The following is a 25806-nucleotide window of genomic DNA, read 5'->3' as shown; positions in this document are numbered from 1 at the left end:
ATGTTGGAAACAGATGAATTTAATTTCAGTTATTTTTTATGGGAAAAATTATTTCTACATTTAAAAAAAAAAAAGAGAAATAGTAGCGTTCTTATAATTTATACAAATATTTCAATTTTGGTGGCCATTTTCAACGAGTTGTAAAAAACTTACTATTAAAAAATGGAAATCAAGTTGGAGTAGAGTGGGGTTTGAACCTCGGGGCTCTGGCCCGTGAGTCCGCAACACTAGCCACGGGACCACAACCCGATCCGATTTGAATGTACGATTGTCAATACACCCTTTAGACCACACATAAAAATGTTGAGAAATCAATGAAAACTGTCCTCTGAAAAAAATAATTAGAGTACCAGTTTTATGAATGGATCAGCATGACGTACAACGTGGGAAATATGTTAGGAAAATATCATAAATTTATATAATTTAACAATTTTCTTATGAATATATAAATTTCATGGGTAATGTTGTTCTTACAATCACAATGTACGAAGGGTATTTTTACAGTCAAACTCTAGGCTCGTGTGAATACATTCTTACTTCATTTTAAATTAAAACATTTTTTTTTACAATCATTTGTCCTTGTGTGTTTGCAGTAAAACATTAATTGGGCTAATAGAGTTTTGGATGTTTGGAGTATAAATCGGTGATTACCACTACGATACTTTCTAAAACAAAAGTTATTTTCGGTCAAATGTGGTTTAAAGGTGTTTTAACAATCATACATTCATTTGTCATATATTATATTCGATAGACCCTCGGAGCAGATTAATAACAAATATAGAGGTTCCACTGTATCACACAAACAAAATTTTTTTTTTTTAACAAGGATGTATTTAAAATATTGTGTGTATTTATTTCAAACGATAAATTTCATTATTTTAACTTTTCAAGAATACAGCGCAATTTTTTGCTATTAAACTATAAGATTTTTTGTTCGTCCTGAAAACCAGTCAAAATTGAAATACACATTATTATAATGTAAGCGTCGATATTTTTTTCTGTACACTTAAGAGGGCTTCCATAGTACAATTATTATTGAATGCGCTAAATGTCAGTTCTTTAAAAGAAAATGGCGGAATTTTCCTATCACAGTAACAACGTGGAAATGTGTAAAATGAACGCCTACTGTACAGACATGTTTAAGCACACTCCTTCGTGAGTACTTTCCTCAGTGCTTCCGGAATGGTCTCTTTGGTTTTGGTAAATACGCAGTTCCCCAGCAGCTCCGGGCAGGACACTTCGTTGGACTGAATGGCGTGAACCATCTTCAGAAGGTCGTAGTTGATCTCTTCGGTCACCACAGAATCTTGCCTGGAAATAGACACATGAAATGAGGCGCCGGGAGCCAGAGGAACTTAACCAATCTGTGACGAGAGTTCCATATGGAACTCGAAAAAAGCATCGGCTTTCTATCCGTCATATTGAGTTGTCTTGTGACAATAATCACGAAGTTAATAATTATTATTAGTTCCAATGCATGTATCGTAGAATTATAATATACCCGAAGACGCATGGAACCAAGTTTGCATACATCGCAATGTGTCCAAAAGTTTCCCAACTATCCCCCCCCTGCACGACATCCCGCCTGCGCTCACGCGTGAAGTGCCCGCGTAATGTTGCTAGATCGCGAACAATATATTATCATAACTTAAAATCCTTTACTGTACATTAGTGCGAAGCAACTTAGAATATGCGTCACAAATATGGAATCCTATGTACAATGTGCAGATATCACGCATTGAAAATATTTTTAAAAAAATCATAAAGTTCATGTGTTTCCGGTTGAAACTTGAGTTTCAATCCGACCATATTGTATATGTATATTCATATATGTAAAAAACATCACCTATTGCCTCTGCAAAAACGTCGGGAAATAGCGGATATTATTTATTTACTTAAAATTGCCTCTGGTTTAATTGACTGTCCTGAACTACTATGCAAACTTTCTATCAATGTTCCTTCCAAAGTTTTAAGAAATAACCCTCTTCTTCACATACCTCTTATTTCATCTAATTATAGGCAAAATTCATATTTATGGCGAACTTTTAATAATTTTAATGTAATAAATAAATCATTTAACATAGATTTATTTGCAAATAATCTTAATGACGTACGACGTTTGCTTTCGAAATAATTCGTAGTATTTTATTTTCTTTTAAATTTATATTTAATTACTATTCATTTTATGTTCGAGAATCTTTTTTAACTTACTGTGATGCTACTTGTGAAAACCTGTAATTGGCTTATTTGTTATTTGTTTTGTTATATATATAAGATAATTATAGCTGTTGGTTATCCAAATAAATAAAATAAAAAATAAAAATAAATAAAATAAAATAACACAAGTATAAGTTCATTTTGTGTTATGTTTTACCACAAAAAATATTTTACTGACTGTACTTTTACCACCAATGTAAACCAGCCAATGACAGGCCAAAAGGCCTGTAAATCCCTAGACTCCCACATTCCCCTTTTAAAAATGTTTTCCCTCTCTTTTGCAACAAATTTAAATATGAACAACTCCCTAGGGAGAAAATCCAGCCAGTCTGCAAGCATTTGGACATGCTCAAAACATTGTTGATGGTTTGTTAGTTTGTTTGTCTTTTTAATGCCCGTGACTCACTTGTACTGCGGATGCGTTGTCACGAACTTGCGGACGTAGGATGCGGTGGTGAGGAGCTCTCCCGCCGCACGGCGCTGCATGAGCTTGAGGTATTGCTGGATGGTGCAGTGCGTGTCCGCGTCCACGTCCATCCCTCCCAGGTAAGACTCGATCAGCGCTATCAGACCGGGAAACGTGCCTTCCTGCCGGACAGAACGAGATATTTTTTTTAATACTACTATATTTTACTATTATTTTGTTGATTTTAAAGATACCACTATTTTGTATATTTGATTATATGTGATTCTTAATTTGTATAATTTATATTTTAAAAATTATTTCTGAATATCTTTTTTGCATTGTATTCTTTGGAATTTGATTATTTATTACATTTACCTTTTTTTCTAGATTGTGATTCTATGTCATTATAATTTGATCTAACTAATTTTACTATGTATTTTTATTGTTATTTATTGTGGCTTGACACGGGCATAGCCTAAAAAGCCTTAATAAGTTCATAAATATTTAATTTTGTAATTTTGAATGAATAAATAAATGGGCTCATAATATCATAGTTGCCATTGTCTGGACTTTCTACAAAAAGTCCGTCTATCTTAAAACAGGGATTTGATACGCACATGTGTAATGCGCAAGGGACTTTTATACGATTTCTGAATCCGACGACTCACCTTCCCGTTGATGATCTCGTTCATGGTCATGAGCTGGAATTCGTCTGCGCAACAGTTAGCGTCCCCGCGTCGGCACTTGAGTTCGGCCTCTGGCGGCGTGAGGCCGGGGGTCGTGACGTTACTCCGCCACCAGAACTTGCCAGAGCGGCACGCGTCCTTCTTCTGGGCGCTCTGCATGTTCTCGTCGACCTAGAGATAATCCGACACTAAGCCGATCACAAGGAACTGTAGCACGGGGGCTAGACTGCACTTATCTATTGATTTGGGTGAAACAAGTCACAAAGCTGGCGACGAAGTCTTTAGAACGGGGAAGCGGCATAGGCAAAGATAAAGATAATGTATCAATTAGAAAATAAAATACTCATTATTGCATTTTGTCCTTTAGCTAACAACATTGTGTAGGTCATAGGTTAACTTGTTTTAGTAGGATGACAAAAAAACTGCTTATTTCATTGAAAGCTCAACTAAATGTGAGCGATCTGGGTGTTTTGTTCGATTCAAAATTATTATTTAAAGAGCACATTATTAAAATATCTAACAAAGCTGTAAAATTATTAGGATTTGTGCTTAGAACCGGAAAAGATTTTAATAATATAAACACATTAAAATATCTTTACACATCTCTAGTTAGAAGCCAACTAGATTATAATTCTCCAATATGGTCACCTTATCAAATCACTTTCTCAGATTCTATTGAGAGAATTCAGTATAAATTTCTTAGATATATTAATTTTAAGATGGGTTTTTCTACTAGTCAATTAAATTATAACAAAATTTTAGACTCTCTTGAATTAACTAAATTGCAAGAACGAAGAACATCGACCGATCTTACGACTTTATATAAAATAATAAAACCAATGTTTGATACCCCTGATCTACTGAAATTGATTGCATTCTATGTACCACCTAGATTAAGCAGAACATCTACAATATTTTACTGTCAAAATTCTCGAACGGTAGCTCAATATAACTCACCTATTGTTAGATTACAGAATACCGGGAATGAATATGCATCACATTTTGATATATTTAGTTTATCTCTGCCTAACTTAAAAAATTAAGTGACCAACATATTTTTTATCAAAAAGAGCAAATCATCTTCAGAAGATTGGGTTGGAATAGTTAAAATTTGATTGATTAATGTATTTTGTTATTGTATAATTTCTTTAAAATATATATGTATTTCAAGTAATTAATAATGTGTACAGTACGAGTATATTAATATTTCATACTCGATTTTTTTTTTAATATTTTTATTTTTAAGCACTCTTTATACCACATATATGTAAATGGCTGAAATGCCGTATATAAATAAATAAATAAATAACACCTTTAAATGTATTAAAAGGAAATGTTTTTTGTAAAAAAACTCATTCACCGCCGTGCTCACAAAGGTCTGTGAGCGCCTACGACAGCACTACTATGCAGTTCTCACAGCATATGTGAGTAATTTATTATCAAACAGGTTAGTAGCTTAAGTATTCATCAAGTATAAAGTCATAATTTAATAATTTATAATTTCATAATTTTTCATAATTTTTTCTCATAATTTCACAGAAATCATTATTGAGAACATCCGTCAGAACAGCTGTTCCAATACATGAAAGTGCTGGATATGAGACAACTGTACCTAAAAGAAGCACTTACAGTGGCGGCCTCCGTGGTGTAGTGGTCAAGACGCTTGACTCACGCACGGAAGGTTCCGGGTTTGATTCCCGGTGAGAACAAAAAAAATTAAAATGTGATTTTTCTCAAGCCCGTAATATAATGTAATGTAATGTCTCAGCAAAATGTCCGTACGAGGTTTTCCCAGAGCATGAATTATGTTATACCCAAAACCCGTACGACTTTTGGTCAGAGGCATCTCTCATTTATCGCGCCAAGAGTGTTCAATATTTTGGAAGAGCGTATTAAGCTCTCAAGGACAAAAACTATTTTCAAGAAAGTAGTTAAGGACTGGATTTTCCTTAGTGAGAGGGATTTGAGTGGGAAACTCCTTGATGACTTTCCGAATGTTGGAATTTACTGTTTACCATATTGATGTGCCATATATACGTATTTAAAAAAAAATTTAAAAAATGTGTTTCTGATCTTATATTTGTGATGATATACTCATGTGTCTGTGTCAACTAATTGCTAGTCCCATCTCAACACAGGACTTTTAGTCCCATGGAGTTGGGACTTATGCCTCAAATAATGTACAATAAACTTATGAATGTAAATAAATAAATAAACAGATAAAATATGTAAAATGAGTGTTTAAACTAATAAATAAAATAAGTCAAATTTTAACACGGGGAAAGAGTTAAAAACTCTAACTTATTTACAAAAGGAAATCAATATAGAATTGAATTCCTGTCAAAGAGAGCTTTAATATGGCAATCGGTTATTTCTAATTTCCAAATAAATATTTCAACAAATGGTATTATAAAATAAGACATTTTTGGCAATTTGCAATAACGCCGTCTGATACGCAATAATTGGAAACAATTTAAAACTTTAAATACACACCTTGCTAATTGGTATTAGGAAATTAAGTTGGTAACTCAATATGACCCTGGTCAGCAACACGACAAAACAAACGAAGGCAGCATTTTCAAAGTCCGTAAGTTGTGCCTCACAGGGGCGGAACTCCACGCGCCAGCCGATCGGAGACCTCGGGGGAGGCGGCTTGAAGCGCATCGTCTGCCAATTGGTCGACTGGATGTTCTGAAGCAAGAAAACAAGTCAAAATAAATTGTTAGGAAATAAAAAAAAATATTATAATGTACTTTACTAGTATGGTTTTAGCAATCATCAATTGATCTGGGTTTTCGTTATTAAATAATCAAATGTCTCTAATATGGCTTTGAAATTTGGTAATAATGCAAATTATCTGATGACAGATCTACCAATTTGTAGCAATGACCATTTTTTTTATCAACAAATATTTTTTCTTGTGTTGAATTAATTTATTTGGGGATTAATTCATGAAAATTATGAACTATCACAGTTTAATGACATTGCAAATCATTCACAACTTAAATTACAGTTAGACGATGCGTGTCTCCACCACCAACACTCCTTTTCCGCACCGAATGGTGCATAGGGCATTACATTGGTACACCAATCGCAGCCATACACCAATACACCTTTTTAAATAAATATTTAATGCCAACCATGTTGGGAATCTTGCTTGGTAGGCAAACGCGCTGACCTACTAGGCCGACATGTATCGTATAGGCAAAAAAAAGTATTTAATATTGCATTTGGCACTGAATAAAGTTTTCCAATATTTGCTTTTATAACTCGGAGACAAGGTGATAAGTATACGGTTTCAGAAGCATTTATATTTACAAAAAAATTCACATTCTCTTTGCCAGAATTGAGCATGAGATCTAAAACATTATTATTTTTATTCGTTATAGGCAGGCAGCCTTTGCTGATGCGCCTATATCTCGTGTACTGCTTTTTGTCCAAATTCTTCTTCCTTCAAAAAAGCATCCAAACGGTTCTTGAGCTGGTTAACCGAATCGTAATGGACAACTAGAATTGGCAATTTATTCCAGTCTAAAACTACCCAGCTGATTTTCCGCTCAGTTTCATCGCCGATTTTCCGCTCAGTTTTGCCAAAAGAAAAATAAGAAGCAGGATCTTCAACTCTGGAACGATCGCTATTTGAGTGAGACAACCGGAAGTGTAACTAAAATGTTTTTCCCTACAATTTTTCATGCCTATGATTTCAGGAGAATGCAGAATGCTGGCTACGAGCTCACCCAGATGCTTACGGGTCATGGTGGGTTTATGAGCTACCTGCATCGCTTCAAGCTCTCCGAAATCGACAGCTGCCCACGCGACGATGAAACTCCTCAAGATGTCCCTCACCTGTTGATGCATTGCCCCCTTTTCAGCTTTCAAAGACAACAGCTGGAGGCGCGATGCAGAAGCTTGGGTGAAGATCTATGCGACATCCCATCGGTGATAGGTAATAAAGAACTCACACGAGAGGTAGTTTTCTACATGATTAATATAGTGCAGGCTATTGGTAAAATAAACCAAAGTAAGGAAGAAAATGCCAAACACTCCTCTAGTGGAACGGAAGGCCTGTTGACTACTGCCAACAGGCCGGCTTCTCCTGAAGAGTTTTAAATGGTTTTCTCTCCACATAAGCAAATGCTGAGAAGTTCCTGATTGGCCCACATTAGTATATCCCTCCTGATCCCAACAGTTTAGATAAATTTAAAGAAATTTAATTGCAGAAAAATCCACTTTTGAAATATAAACCTTGTATATTATAAGCAAGGTAAATAATAAAGCAACTCCTATATAAAAAAAAATAAAAAAACTACCCAGCTGGAAAGGAAGTTTTTCTTGGGATCTAGGTGGAATTGGGGACGATAGATCTTCCAGTTATGATCCCGTAAATTTGTATTGGGATTTAATTGATACATCTCATGCAGGGGGCAGTCATATTAATTATTGAGTATCTTATAAGTTTCAATCGAGTCCCCTCTCTTTCGTCGTTCTTCCAATGATGAAAGTAAGGCATCCTTTTGAGTAATTTGGGGATTTTTGTAGCACATCTTTGGACTTTTCCAATAGCTCGATGTCTTTAAAACATGTACAAACTTTTACAGCGGAAGATAAGCAAGAAAACCACAAAATGGTTCCAAAACACGATGTTAGTCGAGAAAAAGACAAAGGGGTAATTGAAAACGAGGGATATTATTTTATGTTCCGCTTACTTCAAAATGGTCGGTGTCTTCTTCGTCATTTTGGTGGACTTTCTCGGAGAAGAGGGAAACCGTATCTCTGATGAAGAGGTGGGCAATGTGCTGAGCCAACGGGTGGTCAATATCGTTGTCTCTCAGCTGTCGGTATATATTCTCATCGTACGTCAGTGGAATGTCATTAAACCTGAAAATATTCCAATTTGATGTATAGTGTTCTTATATGTGATGTTTTGCGGTGTTCAAGCATGTTTTGTTTGATAATATTTTGCAATGTTCACATTATATAAATGATATTTGTAATGATTTGTGATATAAATATAATGATGTAATAACTTATATTTACATTATTAATTTACAAAATACTTGGTACACTTCCACTTATTTATTTTGACCAATTAGCGCTTTCACCCTCTAATGGGCATCTTCAGACATCTTCGGACCAGTCTGAAGATGCCCATTAGAGGGTGAAAGCGCTAATTGGTCAAAATAAATAAGTGGAAGTGTACCAAGTATTTTTTTAATTAACAACTTATATGTAAATATAAGTTATTACATCATTACAATGGAATTCCATTAAGAATTGTCAATAAATAATTTAAATGAAAAAATATAAATATAATAAAGATTTATGGTGTTCCATGGTGTTTGTGATATTAAGATAATGTCATGAGGTGTTCATAATATGATATAAGTAAGTTTTGTATGATATTAGGTCTATAACTTGAAAACCATTTTTTTTTTTAGGAAATTTGAGCTATATCTATATATTTGTATGATATCAATATGTTTTTTGTGATTTTCAAAAGATATTAATGTGAACATATTACAACAGAGATGAAGAACATTTAAGAGAAGGCAATATAGAAGTCTAGGCATCTACAGGGCTTATGACCTGTCAATGGCTGGTTTAAGTGGCCACATTACACACTGTGTAACATTCCCCATTCTACCCCTATTTGAACATCTATACTTCTTCAATTCTTTAATCTGTTGATGTTTGTGAAGTTAATGAGCTGAAACCTTTATTTATGCGGGTGAGATTCACCTAATTGAATTATTTCACCTACATACTAGGCAACGCCTGAAAATCTTATTTTTTCAATTTCTATACTTCTTCATGGACCAGGTGAATTTATCAACAATATTTTGAGTTTGTCCAAATTTTTGTAGTCAAGGACTGGATTCAACTCCCCGGGGAGCTGTTTATATTAACATATTACAACAGAGATGAAGAACATTTAAAAGAAGGTAATATAGAAGTCTAGGCATCTACTGGTTTAAGTGGCCACCAGCCATTGACAGGTCATAAGCCCTGTAGATGCGTAGACTTCTATATTACCCTATCTTAAATGTTCTTCATATCTGTTGTAATATGTTAATATAAACAGCTCCCCGGGGAATTGAATCCAGTCCTTGTCTACAAAATTTGGACAAACTCAAAATATTGTTGATATTAATGTGTTGTTGCATGATGTTCATGTGATAATGATTAATGTGTTGTGTGATGTTTATGAGATATTGATGTGCGTGTGATGTTCATATGATACTGATATGCTTTTGTAATGATCACGTGAAAACGTGTATAGTTTCATATTTATTTTCATAGACTCACTTATCGGCGAGTGGCGAGAGGTAGGAATCGATGGAATCATATCTGGACTTGTGTATGCGGAACTTGTCGGTCGGAGCGAGCGGAGTGATACCCCTTTCCCCGCGCGTGCGACAGTCTACAGACCCTGAGATGACGTTCCAGCGGCAGTCGACGTCGGTCAGCATCCCACGGTACACGGGTGAAGCTGCTGACAGCGCCAACTGAAAACAAACAATAGCAATACGATATAGGATGAATAGTCGCTTAATTTTTTTGACAAAATAATTACGGTATTCTCAAATCAACTAAAAACTACTCAATGTTGCAGTTAATATATTACTAATGTTCATTTCAATTCGTTATCAACATTTTCAATTAAGCTTTGGCCTTTTTTGTAATATCAAGTTTTGATACTGCATTTTAACTAGTTTTGGGCAACTTTTTGTGTGCAATAGCTGATGTGAAGAGAAAAAATTCTTTCTTCTTTTTAATGACTCTTATGAGACACTTTTTCTTCTAAATTAATCATCTCCGTGATAGCTTTATGGTGAAATAAAAAAAACTGAAGTTTTTATCAACATCAAAGTGGATTTTTTGAGTTATGGCAGTTTACGGATTGCACGGCAGTATAGTGGCGCATCATCGGAGCTGTGATATCTTAAATGGGAATCACATATTCAAAGCCCCCACCCACTTACTTGGATCCGTTTTAAAGGTCTTGTGGACACTTTTCAGATCCACACACTGCAAAAACAATTTTTTTTAGCTGCAATGAACGGTGATTTTTTAAATTATTTTTTATTATTTTAATAGTATAATTATACATTTTTACAATTTAAAAAAAAAAAAAAAATTCACTTGTTATATTTTTACTAAAACTAAAATCTCACCGAGCCACTTTTTGTAGCTTGTTGGTGAAGATTATATTTATACTAAATTAATAATATTATTTACATTTATAAAAACAATGAATAACAGATAAAAATTAACAGCCGGAAAGATCAGAATAAACATGTTGATACAAATAATAATATTTAAATTTATTTTTTAAATACAAGAAAATATATGAAAAATTAAAAAATTTACACCTAAGCTACTATTCATATATAAACTCTTGATCAAGTAGCCACTCTCTTATTTTGCTCTTGTTACAATGTGAGTTAAATTTAAGTTCTTTTGGTAATAAATTAAAAATTCTAGGTACCAAATATTTGAGAGTTCTATTTCCATATTTATTACATACTTTAGGTACTACCAAGCCATCATTAGACGTGAAGCGTGTATTATGTTTATGTTTGAGAGCAAACTTGAATGTATTACTATTAAATTGTTCCAAAATGATGCAAAGCCACAGTAGTCCTCGAACAGGCAGAGTTTTGATTGTTTTGTAGAGGAGATCATTATTACTTCTTTGTTCGTAAATCTCTGCAGGTACAATTCGCTTAACTATAGAGTACTGTAGACCCTGGATCATTTTAATATTAGTTTTAGTCGAATGTCCCCACGACTTTATACCATATCTTATTATTGATTCTACTAAAGAAAAATACATAATTTTAAGAGTGATTTTAGGCAAAATAAAAGAAAACTTACAAAAAGTACTCACAAGAGTTTAATTCTTTGTTTATAAAAGATATGCATTTTTTTATTAGAATTTACGTTTGCTGCTTTCAATGCCCCTATTACCGTCAGAGCAACTTAAGTATATACAGTAAGTTTGTCTGTCACCCTCAATTTAATTTTCCCAATTCTGACGGCGATAGGTTATGTTAGTTCAGCAGCTTGTTAGTAAACCAGAAGAAACCATTAAGTTTGTAAGTGAAAATTCTTGATGGAAGTTCATTGTAATTTATTATAGAAATAAAAAACGAGTGATACTTTAATCCACAAATTTGGAAAATCCAGTGACCGGTTTCATTTATTTATTTATATATACGCCCAATGGACATTTTTATGGACACATTTATACATGGAAAATTATTATAAAAAAAATAGAAAGACTCAATGGTTTATAGTAGACTTTGTGGGAGTGGAAGCGGGAGAGAGGTGTTTATAATTGAATTTGATTCAGTGATCGTTTGAAAGAAGACAACTTGTTATCAAAGAAATCAAGACTGGTATGTTTGTTGGCAGACCTAAGAATTCTGGGCATAGGGGATTTCATCGCTTTTGCGACATCTTCGAGACTGGTATTTTTATTAAGGAGTTTAATGTATTCATACAAAACAGAGGTATGGACAAGGAATTCAAAATTGTACAAAAGTAAATTTAAAAAAAATATTTCTGTAATATATTTTTACTAACGACTTTTTACCCGTTGTTTTCCAGAAATCATAATTGACAAAAATCACACTCACGAAGGATGGGACACTAAAAATAAAAATAATATATGTACAATACTAAACCTCATTAAAATAGCATTATATCAACTCATTAGTTAACCCGAAAAATTTTGTTAATGATCCTTGAGATAAAAATAATTTTATTTAATTTACTTTCATAGAATTTTGAATTCTCTATTCTTACCTCTGTTTTGTACAAATACACTGAACTCCTTAATAAAATACCAGTCTCAAAGAGGTCGGGAAAGCGAAGAAACCGGTCACTGGATTTTCCGAATTTGCGGATTAAAGTATCACTCGTCTTTTATTTCTATAATAAATCAGAAGAAACAAGTCCGATCAGGAGAAACAGAACCATATATTATCAAAATTGTGAAACTAATCAATCCCCTTCTATAACTAACAGTGAAAATATTACCCCACATTACCCACGACTTGTTCCTTGAAGCCGGCATAACCGCGGACATGTTAATAGCTGTCTGTGTATATGATATTAATAATCAGTCACTTAGCTTTTTTTTACCGTCGATATATACTAAAAATGATAACGAGTAAAGTAACAGAAAAAAATACTAATGACCATTGATTAGCACATGCTACGCGGGTCAGTGGAGATATAAAAGAGAGTTCATGAGTAATTGCTTACATAACTCATAGAGTACAATGGAGAATGAGTTTATTACGGTGTGACCCTAACCTTTGAAAGATTGTGAAACAAGTGACACAATTCACATGTCAGGACATGTCTAGATCACTTTTTCTCTAAACTGCGGAAGGGGACATCCAATACGACCAGAAATTATATTTTAACCGCTGTGTGGTTATGATGTCACATGAGTCTACATGGAATACAAAACTTGATATAAATCTATTATTTTTTAAACAATAATAATAATGGTTAATTAACAAAAATAACAATTACTGTATCTACTACATACACAGTTAGGTAAAAGATTTCTCTGGATCATGTCTAGTCTGCCTAACTAGGTAAAACCTGTTTTAAGGCAGACAATTTTATGCAAAATAAACAATAATATTACTACCTACAAGTTAATTAACTATATAGTTATACATTATTAATTTATACCATTTATTATGTAAGAATGTTTTTGAGTAAATTTTCCGATTTTTTATTTAGGTAACATATTGAGTATTTTGGGGCCCAGAAACCTGAAATTTCTTTGCCCGAATTCAGAGTTTGTGGTAGACCCCATGACCCATCCTCTAGTTTGACTTCTGATAGTGTGGGAGTGTTCCTTTTGGGAGTTGATAGAATAATTTGCTTTCACAAACATAATTATTCTAGATATATATAATTGCCTTATATCTAATATATTGAATTCATCGAAAAACTTGACGCTAGGGTACCTGAAGGGCTTTTTAAAAATTATTTTAATGAACTTGTATTTTGCAATAACAGGCCTAAATTATATGATTATTTTTATAAATTATGGAAAATATAATATTTAACAGTATACATAAAAGTTAAATTTTTGTTTTTAAATACCTGTTATTTCAAGGTATCTCGACTTTTGCTTAATGTAACACGACATTACAGAACCGTTTCCTGAGTCTTAAAGAGTCTTTTTAGAGTAAAAAATGCTTTTTTTTATACATAGTAACGATCATCATCATCATGCAAAATACTCTTGTGACATTGCTAGAGTGATAAAGCCGGTAAAATAATTTATTTTTTTAAAATTATTAAAAAATTAAGATTTTTTATTCAGGCAGATTAAAAATACAGTTCTGTGTGTCAGATAGAATCAGACCCCGAGTGAGTGTTCTGGACTCAATGGTTGCTCTCAGGTAAAATCCTGAAAAAGGACATCGAGTGGAGATAAGTCCGCCTCATTGTGAAGTGGTTAGCGCGTTCGCCCACCATTCTCGAGGGTTCGATTCATGGCAGGACGGATGTGAAATATTGATTTTAAAGATCAGTTGTTTTCCCATACTACATTTGATATTGTGCCATAAAGATATTTAGGGGTAAATAAATGTATATCCATTTTGAGCATTAAAAAAGTCTAAAAACTGATAATAAACTTTATAGTATTAAGAACTCTTAAAAATAAATGTATTTTATAAAACAAATTTACTTTAAAGTCTCTTAATACCAGATGTTTAAAGTATAAAAAAATCACAAATTTGTCTCTCCTGAAAAGTTGGGTTTTTAGAGATACCGTAGTTTACTGGGTTTTTGGAGATACTCTCGCATCATTAATTAATCCCCTCCTTAGGAAATATATTTTATATTGTTCAACCGGCCCCTCCCAAGACAAAATCCTGGGTGCGTCACTGTTCTCCATTGATGTTTGTATTACCAAGATAGGGCAGAGTGGAGTAAGCTGGTCGTACAGGGTCCTGGCCTCCTCGATGTTGCAGGCTTGGAAGGTGACCTGAAGACAGCAGCAGCCCATACCGAAGCCCATGGCGTCCATGTAAACGTGGCCTGGCTGGGCGGCTTCCGGCTCCTTGGCGCACGACTCGTCGACGGGAAGCTTGGTGTTCGTATCCATAAACACTGGAATAGTAAAAAAAAAACGATTTTTGATTTAACAAAAATAGGCATTGTAAATTCTATCATAACAGAATACTTAAAAATTGCCTTAAATAAACAAAAAATACTCGTTAAAATTGCATCATTTAACCGCTTAAATGACGGAGCTTAGACCTCAGCTATCAATTCCGGTACCCGTTAACTGCTGGAGCTGAGATTTGCACTTCAAAATATTCTATTCACTTTATTTTCCTAGTTATTGTGGACATTAGGGCTTAAAACGGATATTTAATACTACAGTAGTCTCGGTTATCCGACCTTCGGTTATCCGACCTTCCGAGTTATCCAACCTACCGGGGCAATGCCCCTTTCGCGCGCCAGGCGACACTCCTCAGTGCTTACGTAGCTCTTTCGCTGAGAGGACGTGTTGCGCATTGTTTCCTTGTTTGTTTATGTTACATGTACATATTTGAAAAGTTTTCGATGTGCAAATAAAATTATGTAACACATTTTCAATGTCGTTTTTATCATTTTACGTGTTTATTTTATTTTCTTTTATTCAGGAAACATGCAGTACGATTACATAGCTTTATATTTTACACAGTTAGACTTAACTCTAATGGACAAGTGAAGTTTCCATATTATATAAAAATTATATTATGTAAGGTCATCAATGAAAGTACAAAAAAGAGAAGGAAAAAAAAAACATAAATGGAAGTTGTTTAAAAATAAAAATTAAAGTAAAAAAAGTTATTTAAAAGTTTGTAGTTAGTATTTACAAATGGAAATAATATTGAAAATGAAGAAAATTTTTTTGTAAATGTAATTAAAAGGTAAGAATTAAAATGAAGAGTGAAAAACATGCTCAGATATAAAAAAATAAAAAAAACATTTTCAGAAAGGAAAAACATAAATATACACATACACATTTTATGGGATTCAAAGAAACGATGAGAAGAATCTTTAAATTAAATAATTTAAATGTGTTATCCGACCTTTTCGCTTATCCGACCTTGCCGTGGCCGGTTTAGGTCGGATAATCGAGACTACTGTACTTTGTGAATAAACAAATCACTAGTCATCTAACAACGTCGTTGGCATTATAACAGTGCTGAAAACCGCATTTAATGTATCGTGATTTAAACGTTTCAGAAAGCTAAGCAATACTTATAAAGAAAATGTTATAAAGATTTTATAAATATACAATACATATTATGGTAGATAATAATATACAATACATGACTTACGACCAAATCTACTTTTGACATGTTTATTAAGTCAAAGGCTACCTTTATTTATTTTTTAAAAGGGACATAAACTATTTTCAAGAGAGGAGTTAAGGACTGGATTTTCCTTAGCGGGAGGGATTTTACTGGGAAACTCCTTGATGATTTTCCGAATATATGACCACCTTTTTTTTCTCTCTTGTTTGAATTTGCTGTTGACCATATTGAAATGCTATATATATTTAAAATTATTATAATGTTTCTCATCTTAGTAGAGCTCAACAGAACACAAGAAACATTAAAATGAACATCAAATTATTACGATGCTTATTTTGAAAATGATCTCAACAAAGATGAGTTGAATGCTTTCAATCTTTTGAAATTATCCTCGGGGTTTTTTAAAATTGGAGAAAGTGAAATTAAAAGCCAAGAAAGACTAGTGGAAAACCGCAACAATGAGGGAAATAATTTTAATGTGGATTTTATTGCAGTGTGCAACTTACAGACTGCTTTGCGAAATGGGGGTGAAAATATGGATGAGGCTGTGAATGAGAAGCATTTATCAAATAATGAAAATCCAATCCATATAATATTTGTGGTGATACACTCGTATGTCTATGTTAACTAATTATTCGTCCCAACTCAAGACAGGACTTTTGGCCCCATAGAGTTGGGACTTAAATCTCAAAAAATGTGTAATAAACTGTTTATAAATAAATAAATAAAATAGTTATATTATAATATTTTGGCATAATGTTAATTGCCTCAATGTTAATTATACATTTTGGTACAATAAAGATTTTAATAACAGGGTAAATTTCAGTCAAAAGTTGTTGTCTGAAACCTATTTTAGATCATTTACCTGGTAGGTTGATGGCCACTTTCTCCCCTCTCCTCATTCTGATGTTTCTCGTGAGGTTTTTGAATCTCGGATGACCAGGGTAGATGGCCTCGTCCGGGAAGAACAGGGAGCGACTCACACCAGATTCTGGGTTCGGGAGAGCAGGAGGCGAAGTGAAGTTTGGACATCCTAATCTAAAAAAATTTGGAAAAAACAAACAAATATAAATAGTCAATAACCGCGTTAAAAAAGGATGTGATGAAGTATGGATCCTTGAAAAAAGGCATTGTAATATCTAAAATTTGTCCAGCCAGCCAATTGATGAACAAACATGTTTATCTTCAAGTTTGTCAATGAAAATTTTTGTTGGAAGTTCTATTATAATTATAATTTATTATTAAAAAAAGGGATGCCCATGACAAAAATTGTAGATTAAAGTATCATTAGTGGTATATTTCTATAATAATTTAAAACAATTTTTACTTTGCTATACCCAAAATACTCACCCAGGATTTAAGTTCTATTTAAAACAAAGGACTATATTTTTTATCAGCCTAGACATGACTAATTTTTAAGCTACACTATTAAGACGTTCACTAACCTTGGGAAGTTGGTCAAGCTCAACAAAACCTCTCCTGGCTGCAGCATGGCAGAAGCCTCTGCTCTTCTGTACCGCATGTTGGCTTCCACAATATTGAAGTGTGCCATGAGGCCTCCATACGGGTGGCCCGGAGTGCCCTCTATCATGTAGGCTCCGTATTCTGGTCGCCACAAAGATTTGACACCTGAAATAATTAGTAAAAGCGTAAATGTCGTAAATTTCATTGTGTATTTTTATATTATTTAATTTAGTACTCAATCTTGTTTGGCATATTATTTATTACTTCTATTTCTTACTACAGTGTAGAGTGAGTTTCTAGAAACCATATTTCAATTATGTTTTTATATTTATATTCGTTTTCTATTAATTTCAATATTATTTTTTTTTCATTACTATTATATTTTACTATTATTTTATTGACTTCAATGATACTGTTATTTTGTATATTTGATTATGTATGAATCTAAATTTGTATAATTTACTTTTTAATATTTATGTCTGATTACCTTTTTTAAATTGTATCTTTGGAATTTTATTATTTATTACTTATACCTTGTTTTTCTGGATTGTTATTATATTACATCACATGTCATTGTATTTGAATCTAATTAATTTAAACTATGTATTTTTTATTGTTAATTATTATGGCTTGACACGGGCACAGCCTAAAAAGCCTTAATAAGTTCACTTATATTTAAACGAGTGTAATTTTGAATGAATAAATAAATAAATGTATATTGAAAAAAAGACAGTCATGGTTTATTTATGAAATCTGTAACAGGTTTATGTTTACTGAAACAAGTGTTCTGACTTTAGAGTAATAACCTAATAGAGTCACCACATTATTGACCACGAAGTTAGCTACAGATTACAGCAATACAACGGGCCGTAAGTAGTTGAGAATTATAAGAGCGAACCGAAACTGTCAATCATGCGTTTGTTGTTAAACTAAATACCAAACGAAAAATTTGGAACGCTTTTGTTCTATGCAATAGAGCTTAAAGGCTTCTCTAGAGAATTATTACTCTGAGCTTCTGATGGATATGTTGGAGGGCACGGGAATATGATCTTTATTAATAAATTACCTATGTGAAATTATGAAAGGTTTTGTGTTAAATGCCACACAATCCCCCCAAGCAAACTATTCCATAGGTTGCAGTGGATTGAAATAGAGCTAAGTATATTTACACAGATTCAAAATATCTGAGATCAACACTTGCCCATGCGATGATGTTACTCTCCAAGATGTCTCCCATCTATTGATGCATTGCCCCTTTTTTAGTCTGCAGAGAATGCAACTGGAGGCGCGATGCAGAAGTCTAAATGAGGATTTACACAATGTGCATGTAGTGATTAGTCACAGGGACTTGTCAAGAGAGGTATCATTATACATGACAGATATAGTGAAGGCAATAAAAGGTATCAATGATAGCAGGACACCAAATGCCGAACACTGTTCAGGTGGATCGGAAGATCTGTTGACGAATAACAACGGTCCGCCTTCTTCTGACGAGTTTTCTGTGGTTTCCTCTTGAAACAGGTCACAGCCGAAACATCTTACTAATCCTTACATAAAATAACGAAATAAAGTTTTTCATTAAAGTAAACAAATTAATAACTATCGCTTTGAAGTATATATTAACCTTGTACATTACAAGCAAGGTATTGAATAATGCAACTACATATAAAAAAAAATTAAAAAAATAGAGCTAAGTACACACTTCTGAGAGTGGCAACATCTAGATGCCTCAAGGAAAGCATTATAGGTGACACAGCTTTCTTAACCAAGACCTGGACCTCCCATCGTAGATTCCAAACAATGATAACACCAAGATATTTATGGAATCTAATTTTAGATTAAAAATGTTGAAAATTCAAAAATTAGCAAGCATTATCGCATTTTATAATTTTTATAAAAAAACAAAGGTATTTTTATTTTATCGATATTAAATGTCAGATGATTATCATCTTACCATTCTTGGATAACCTTAGTTTGCTTTCTAAATTTTTATTTTTGTTATTATTTTTTTTCCATACCTACATATATTTACATAGAATTTTAATTACAAAAATACACTTTAAAAAATACATCTTAAAATTAAGCTATAACATAATTTGGAAAAAATGCCCACAAAGACTTCAACATCTGAGCGTGGACCATTCCTTTTTTAATGATTTAAAAGTTTATAGCATATAAATATGGTATGACATAACCATGAAGAAAAAAAAAACAAGATTAACATCTTATGCTGATAGAACAAAAAACAGGATTTATTTGCAGTATTTCATTATAAATTTTAACTAATTTTTTTTAAAGAAGGTGTCCATCTATTCCTTCCATGCTAATCCAAGGCCTCAAACCTACTTTAAACGGTATCAGTGATTTAATGTTTTGCAATTCTTTAAGTAGAAGATTGAAGGATCTTGGACCAACATGTAAGGAGTGCCTCTGTGCAAACTTAGTTCTGCATCCTGGAACTGACAGAGTTAATAACAAGTTAACAAATAACAGAGTTTTTCTTCACAAAACTCAACAGATGGAAGAATCCAAGAAATACGGATGTTCAACCGTTCAATCAAAGCAGCCAATAACGTCTAGGCTTCCATATTTCTCAAATTAGATTCTTTTTCTTATGTAATAACATAACTAATCTACAAATTTATGATAGTGATAATAATATTTATTGTACATGTTAAACTAGACAGCGTGACAAATACGTAGTGTTTAATTCAAATATTTGCAAACATGTTTTCCATAAGACAGTATCAAAGTAACCCATTAATGCAGAAGTTTATTTTTATTAATTACAATGATATGTTCACAGCATATTAAAAACAATGCTTTTTGCAAACAACTTTTGTTCCGACGAAACTTTGAAAACTGTTAAGTTTTCAAGAGTCGAAAATTTTATAAAATAATAATATTACATCGAGATAGGTAGAAAATAATTTAATATATTAACACGCAACTAAGTTTATGTTTGATATTTTTAAATAGTATGGTAACATATTACACCTAGAAATAAACGGCTTTAGTATCTTTAAAAATCTTATTGAATAATACGAGAAGATAAGTATTTTTCTTTTGAAACTGATACGCTCTATAAAATTTATAACATTAGTACTAAAAGTTATTATTTAGATACTCCTAACTTGTAACCATTGATTTCTTACTAAATAATCAGTGAAACCTTTTGCCGGTATGGCACGGAACCTTTGGTATGACATCCGACACGGTGATAGAACTATTGAAAAATATTTAGATACAGGTAAACGTCGTTTCTCTATCTCCCTTCTCTTCCTTAATCTCTCCTCCTTTCCTTTTTCCTCTTTTTTCCTTTTTCCCATTCAGTAATAGTTTTGATTTAAGGTAATTTATAAACAAATACATTTATTTCTATTTTTATATATCTTTAGCTTTTTAATCTTTTTTTTCTATTAAATATGTTCTGTAACTTGAATTATAAAAATAAAACTTTTATTTTTTTGGTTGGTTGGAAGAAATTGCCATTTGGCAATAACACTATGTACAAAAAGTTAAATAAATAAATAAATGGTAGGTACATAATATAATGTAAGTGACATATACTATAAATTGCTATTTTTTCTGTGGTTTTGTGTGATACAACAACTCTCATCTATGAAATAAACTAAACTTCGTGATATATTACATTGTGTAGCTATATTATCACATAATTTAACACATAACTTATATAAAAGTTTATAAAAAATAGCACAATGAATTCAGTCATTATAAGGTATTCTCTATGAAATGTCAACTGGCCGATTTGTTCTAGAAATGAATAATGCCAAAAACGGCCACGTCGAGCGCCACAAGTGTTGCGAATCATATGTCAAAAGTATCATCTCAAAGAAAAATAGCCTTTAAGAAATAACGTTTGAAATACTGTTTTCCAAATCGAGAACCTTCAAAGAATTTGTGTAATCTGCAAGTTAACTCTAGGAGAAAAATCCCACTACTGGGTTTAATGTGTTCCATATACAGTGCACTTATTTGTATGAAGAAATAAGCTGGAGTAATCGGCTAGTTTCTCGGCTCATTGCTGGTGCTGGGCGTGCTTTATTAATATTTTTATTTATATTTGAAAGAAGAAATAGTAATTGTGTGTTTGTTTTTCTGTAAATAAAGTCACCGTAAAACATTATTATAGATAGTCAAATATAATGGTAAGCTGCGCATAATGGCTTCTATACACGATTCGCCCCTGCCATCTATCGGTTGAATTTGAAAACTCGAGGTACTAACAGCACATGTGTCAGATCATATGACGTTTGAGATAGCATAATGTGCATGTGCATGTGCCTCAAGATACAATGGTAATACTTCAAAAGAAATGTTGCCACAATGGGAAATAAATACTACCACTTCATATATTATGTTCATCGATAGTCTTATATTCCTGAAAACACATATCGACACGTCAAATAATGATCAAAATTCATCATACCGAGGTAGATAGAGATAGTAGAAAAGTTGAGTATACCGTTTCGATGTGTACCGACAAAGAAGGTGTTTGTAATCGCGGCCTTAGCGACAAATTTAACACATAAATTACTACTCGGTGACGTTTTCTATTTGTGCAAAATGTCTATATAAATGTATTAACTAACATTTTTATCAAATTTTCATTTAATACATAACTTTATGAAGCAAACTGAATTAACTTTCATGGATTCATTAATTATATGCTATGCACTAATACTTCCCATGACTTTGTATTTAATAAGCATACCTATGACTTTGTATTTAATAAGCACAAGAATTTATTGTATTGCTGTGTAGCACCATGGCCATTTTGAACATAAACAAAAGCTACAGACACAGCTATTAAAAATAAATAAATTGACAGTTTTACTGTCGAAAATTTATATGGAAAACTTCTCGCGAAATTTAATTTATTTTATTTATTGATAATCACTTCTTGATGGATTTCCATTGCAATTATACCTATAATAAAATACATATTTAAATGTCTTTACAGGACATTAATTTAACCTTGGTTTTTATAAATAAGTGTTTGACTAACAATATAACATAAAATAATTCGGTAGTCAGATGGCAGAAGGGACTATCTGTAATTTTTTCGGTTATTTAGTTTTTAAAATCTATTTTAGAATCAGGTTGTGATCCGGATCAGAGGTCCGAGGTTCAAACCCCAACTTGATTTCCATTTCTAATAGTGAGTTATTTACAACTCATTAAAAATGGTCACCAAAATTGAAATATTTGTGTAAATTATAGGAACGCTAATATTTCTTATATTGTAAATAAAAAAAGAAAAGAAAAAAAACAGCATTACCGGTTATTGATTTACAAAACTAAGTAGATTAATAAATCAACTATTAAAATAGTAAAATGTTTAAAATATATATTGCAATAGATATAAAGGTTAACTCATAACAAATGTTGTATCTTTTACTTATTTCTCTTTCGCTAATATTTCAATAGTTTTTTATCTTATCAGTATAATAGGCTACTCCACTTTATGAGGCTAGATTCTACGATAGGCTAGTAGATAGGCTAGGTGAGGCTATGAGGCTGTATATATTTATTATACGGCACAAGTGCCTTTTACAATATAAATTATAACAGAATGAGTTCAGTTGTATAAAAATAAAAAACAATATTAAAACACGGATATATAAAAAGAAAAATAAAAATAACAAAAAAAAAATAATATATACATATATGTATGTCAGCATACAAAAGATATAAAAAAGTCGGTATATTATGAACATAAAATAAGTTAACAGCAGATCGTAAGCATAAGTAGCTTTTGCAAATTAATAGTTAATTGTTACTATAGAACATTATAAAAATAAAGAGATGATTTGAATTCACAGAGACTCGAGTTAAAAATCCTGAAATGAGAGGTACATTCATTTCCTAGCTGTTTATACGCGTTATGAATGAGTGACAAAGATAGTTGGTTTGAAAAGGGTGACAATAATATAGAGTATTTTGTCTAGTTCTACGTATTGGTATATTAATATTGATTAAATCCTGGAGTTCACAACAGAATTTAGAATTAATGATTTTATATGAAAATATTAAGTCTCTTATTGTCCTGCAATCCTCCAGAATAGGTAAATTTGTTCTATAGGAATATGCAATTTGAAATTAATGAACGTCAACATTTTTCCTTGAACTCTTTCAACATTATTTATGTGAATTTAGTAAAAAGGAGGCCATATAGTAGAGTTGTACTCTAATTGGCTTCTAACCAAGGATATATACAAGAGTTTTACTATTTCAACTGATTCAAAATCCTTATACTTCTAAGAATGAAACCCAAAGTTTTCATACTTTTAGAAGTAATGTTGGTTGATGTAGCATTTGAAGTCAAGTTTTGGTCAAATATTACACCAATATCTCGAATCTTTGCGACTTTTTCCATATATGTAGTAAATCTCAATCGCTTCTTTTACTTATGCCCCGTTTCTATGCGGTGTTCGGCCAAAGCCGATTTTTCGGGGAAGCCGAGCCTGCATGCACTAACATGCTTCTTTACTCTCGTTGTAATTTTTCTGGTAGTCTGCCCGATGTACACTTTGGGACAATTTTTACAATTGAGCTTGTAAATATCGTCAGTTTCGAGAGGGTTCCGGTCCATTGATGATTTTATAAAATCTCTAATTTTCGTGGATATACTGAAAATGGTTTTGATGCAGTGTTTATTAAAAATGTTGGAAATTTAAGGTAAAATAAAACAACACAAGGGCACATCAAAGACGATGACATCTCGCTGACAAGAGTAACTGACATACACAATAAAAACACAAGAAGATCACAACACAACCACATACAAAGAGCCAGAATAAGAATAGGCCAATCCCGACTTATAAATAATGGACTAAAAATGTACAATGACTGAACTCACAATATAAATATGTTATAATCTTTATATGTATTATATTTTCTTTACTAACTATGTACAATTTGTGGAAACCTGTTATCGGCTCTGAGTTTCAATGTATCTGTTGTGTGTGTGTGTGTGTGTTATAAATACGTATATAGAACTCGGTTTCCCAACTAAAATAAATATTAAAATAGAGACTATACAGAAATTCAAAAATGAACTAAAAAATATGATAAAAACCAAATGAAAAAATTACTAACTTTTTGGAGCCTAGTAGTGGACACAGCTTTTTTTATATTGATCTTGTCTAGGCATGGGTAACTCAAGATTATTTTTTGAGCTGCAAGTCAGCTCGCAGCTCGAGTACTTGAGCTGGAGTTTTTAACCAGCTCACAGATCAGCTCAAATTATTTCACGCGGCTGCCGCGCGTCACGAGCACAAAACGGCCGAACGATACAGGTTGCACAGTTCGGCTCAAATAAATGCATGGCTCACCGAATGATTGATCAAATATTACGACGAATGATTGATAAACATGTATGATTCAAACGAAACTCACAATGTACCGCTGCGAGCCACCTATTAGAAATTTAAGCAGCAGCTCAACAGCTCGAAGTGTTTGAACCGGTTCAAAATTGAGTTACCCGTGCCTAATCCTGTCTATGCAAGTTTTCACTTTACCAGAACACTGTACACTCTTGTAACAACACAAAATTTAGTATATATTTTTTTTATGTGTATTTTTAAAGACCTCCGGCGTAATAATAAGGTTTTGATGTGAGTTTGATTGAAATTTACCTGTCGGATCTGCCAATTCCTTTTCGTTGAGCTGTGCGAGGATTTCCTGGGCCCTTAGACTGACTGTCACTCGTTTGTTTACATCGTCGAACTTTACAATTATGTATTCAACTTCATCTCCCCACATTAACGTGTCTCCCTGGCGATCTCGAAGTTTCTTGTAAAGATTTATAAACTGAGTCACACCATGTTTTCTTACATGATCAGCCAAAGCTTTTGTTTCTTCCCAAGACAATGGACTGCCCTCGGTTAAAAGACCCATTTTATCAAATACACACGATACTCGATCACTTTAACGTTTCTTTAAAATAAAACTAACAAAACACTCTGGATATTTCAATATTAATCGTTTTACTGGCAACTTGTTTATACTGAAAGAATAAGGTTATGTTAGACAACCTAATGAAGGTACCAAAATTCTGAGGAATCAAATATAACTATAATACTGTCGCTGCAAAATACCTGTACCAAAACACGAAATAAGGTTAAAACTCATGAAATAACTCGCAAAAAATGTTATTTCGAAACCAAGGTGTCACCTTTCATTCGGCAAAAAAAGCGGCGGAAAATAAATGTCGTTTATATCATATAAACTCGATATTGCGTAGATGGCAAAAGCAAAATTCAAGTCAATTTGATTTATTAATAATTAAGTAATGATATCGATTGATAATCCTGTTAATAATTCATTAAAATTATTCACCACCATACGACCGAACCAGACTTCCGCGATAGACCGTTTGACAGAGTTTTGGTGTCGTTTTATTTTATATGTATATTGTACTAAAGATAGCGCTAAGTCATTCCCGCGCTTGAGTTATTATTGCGCAACCATTCACTGTATTTGGTAAATATTAGGCATGTCACGATGTCATTGGCATTCTCGATCTCCAGAAAAGGCCTCCGGCAATCCAACCTATACATATACAAACGACACGATTAACACAACACAAGCACGAATCAAAACAATCGGATTTTATTTAAAAATGTATTTTTTGATAGGATCTTCCATTCTGACAGAT

General features: G+C 32.7%; 1 protein-coding gene across 3 annotated transcripts; it reads right to left on the bottom strand.

Annotated features, from left to right (window-relative positions):
- Positions 1-495: 495 nt before the first annotated feature.
- Positions 496-25806, bottom strand: Gclc (glutamate--cysteine ligase). Of its 3 annotated transcripts, none has more exons than XM_088231186.1 (11): positions 25247-25806; positions 24785-25155; positions 17105-17288; positions 16525-16697; positions 14261-14460; positions 9616-9815; positions 8016-8187; positions 5803-6000; positions 3292-3480; positions 2624-2805; positions 496-1311 (listed from the first exon to the last, which is right to left on the bottom strand). In XM_088231186.1, exons 2-11 carry the CDS (start codon positions 25044-25046, stop codon positions 1140-1142), a joined length of 1932 nt encoding a protein of 643 aa, XP_088087312.1. In that variant the 5' UTR covers positions 25047-25155; positions 25247-25806; the 3' UTR covers positions 496-1139. The 3 variants fall into 3 exon arrangements, with proteins under 3 accessions (XP_088087312.1, XP_088087309.1, XP_088087310.1); XM_088231183.1 differs by having other exon boundaries at positions 25488-25806; XM_088231184.1 differs by having other exon boundaries at positions 25701-25806.

The sequence above is a fragment of the Micrasema longulum genome, unplaced genomic scaffold (assembly GCF_059751315.1).
Source record: "Micrasema longulum isolate JH-2025_06_02 unplaced genomic scaffold, ASM5975131v1 h1tg000859l, whole genome shotgun sequence".
Classification (NCBI taxonomy): Eukaryota; Metazoa; Arthropoda; class Insecta; order Trichoptera; family Brachycentridae; genus Micrasema; species Micrasema longulum.
This window is presented reverse-complemented; position numbering and strand designations above follow the sequence as displayed.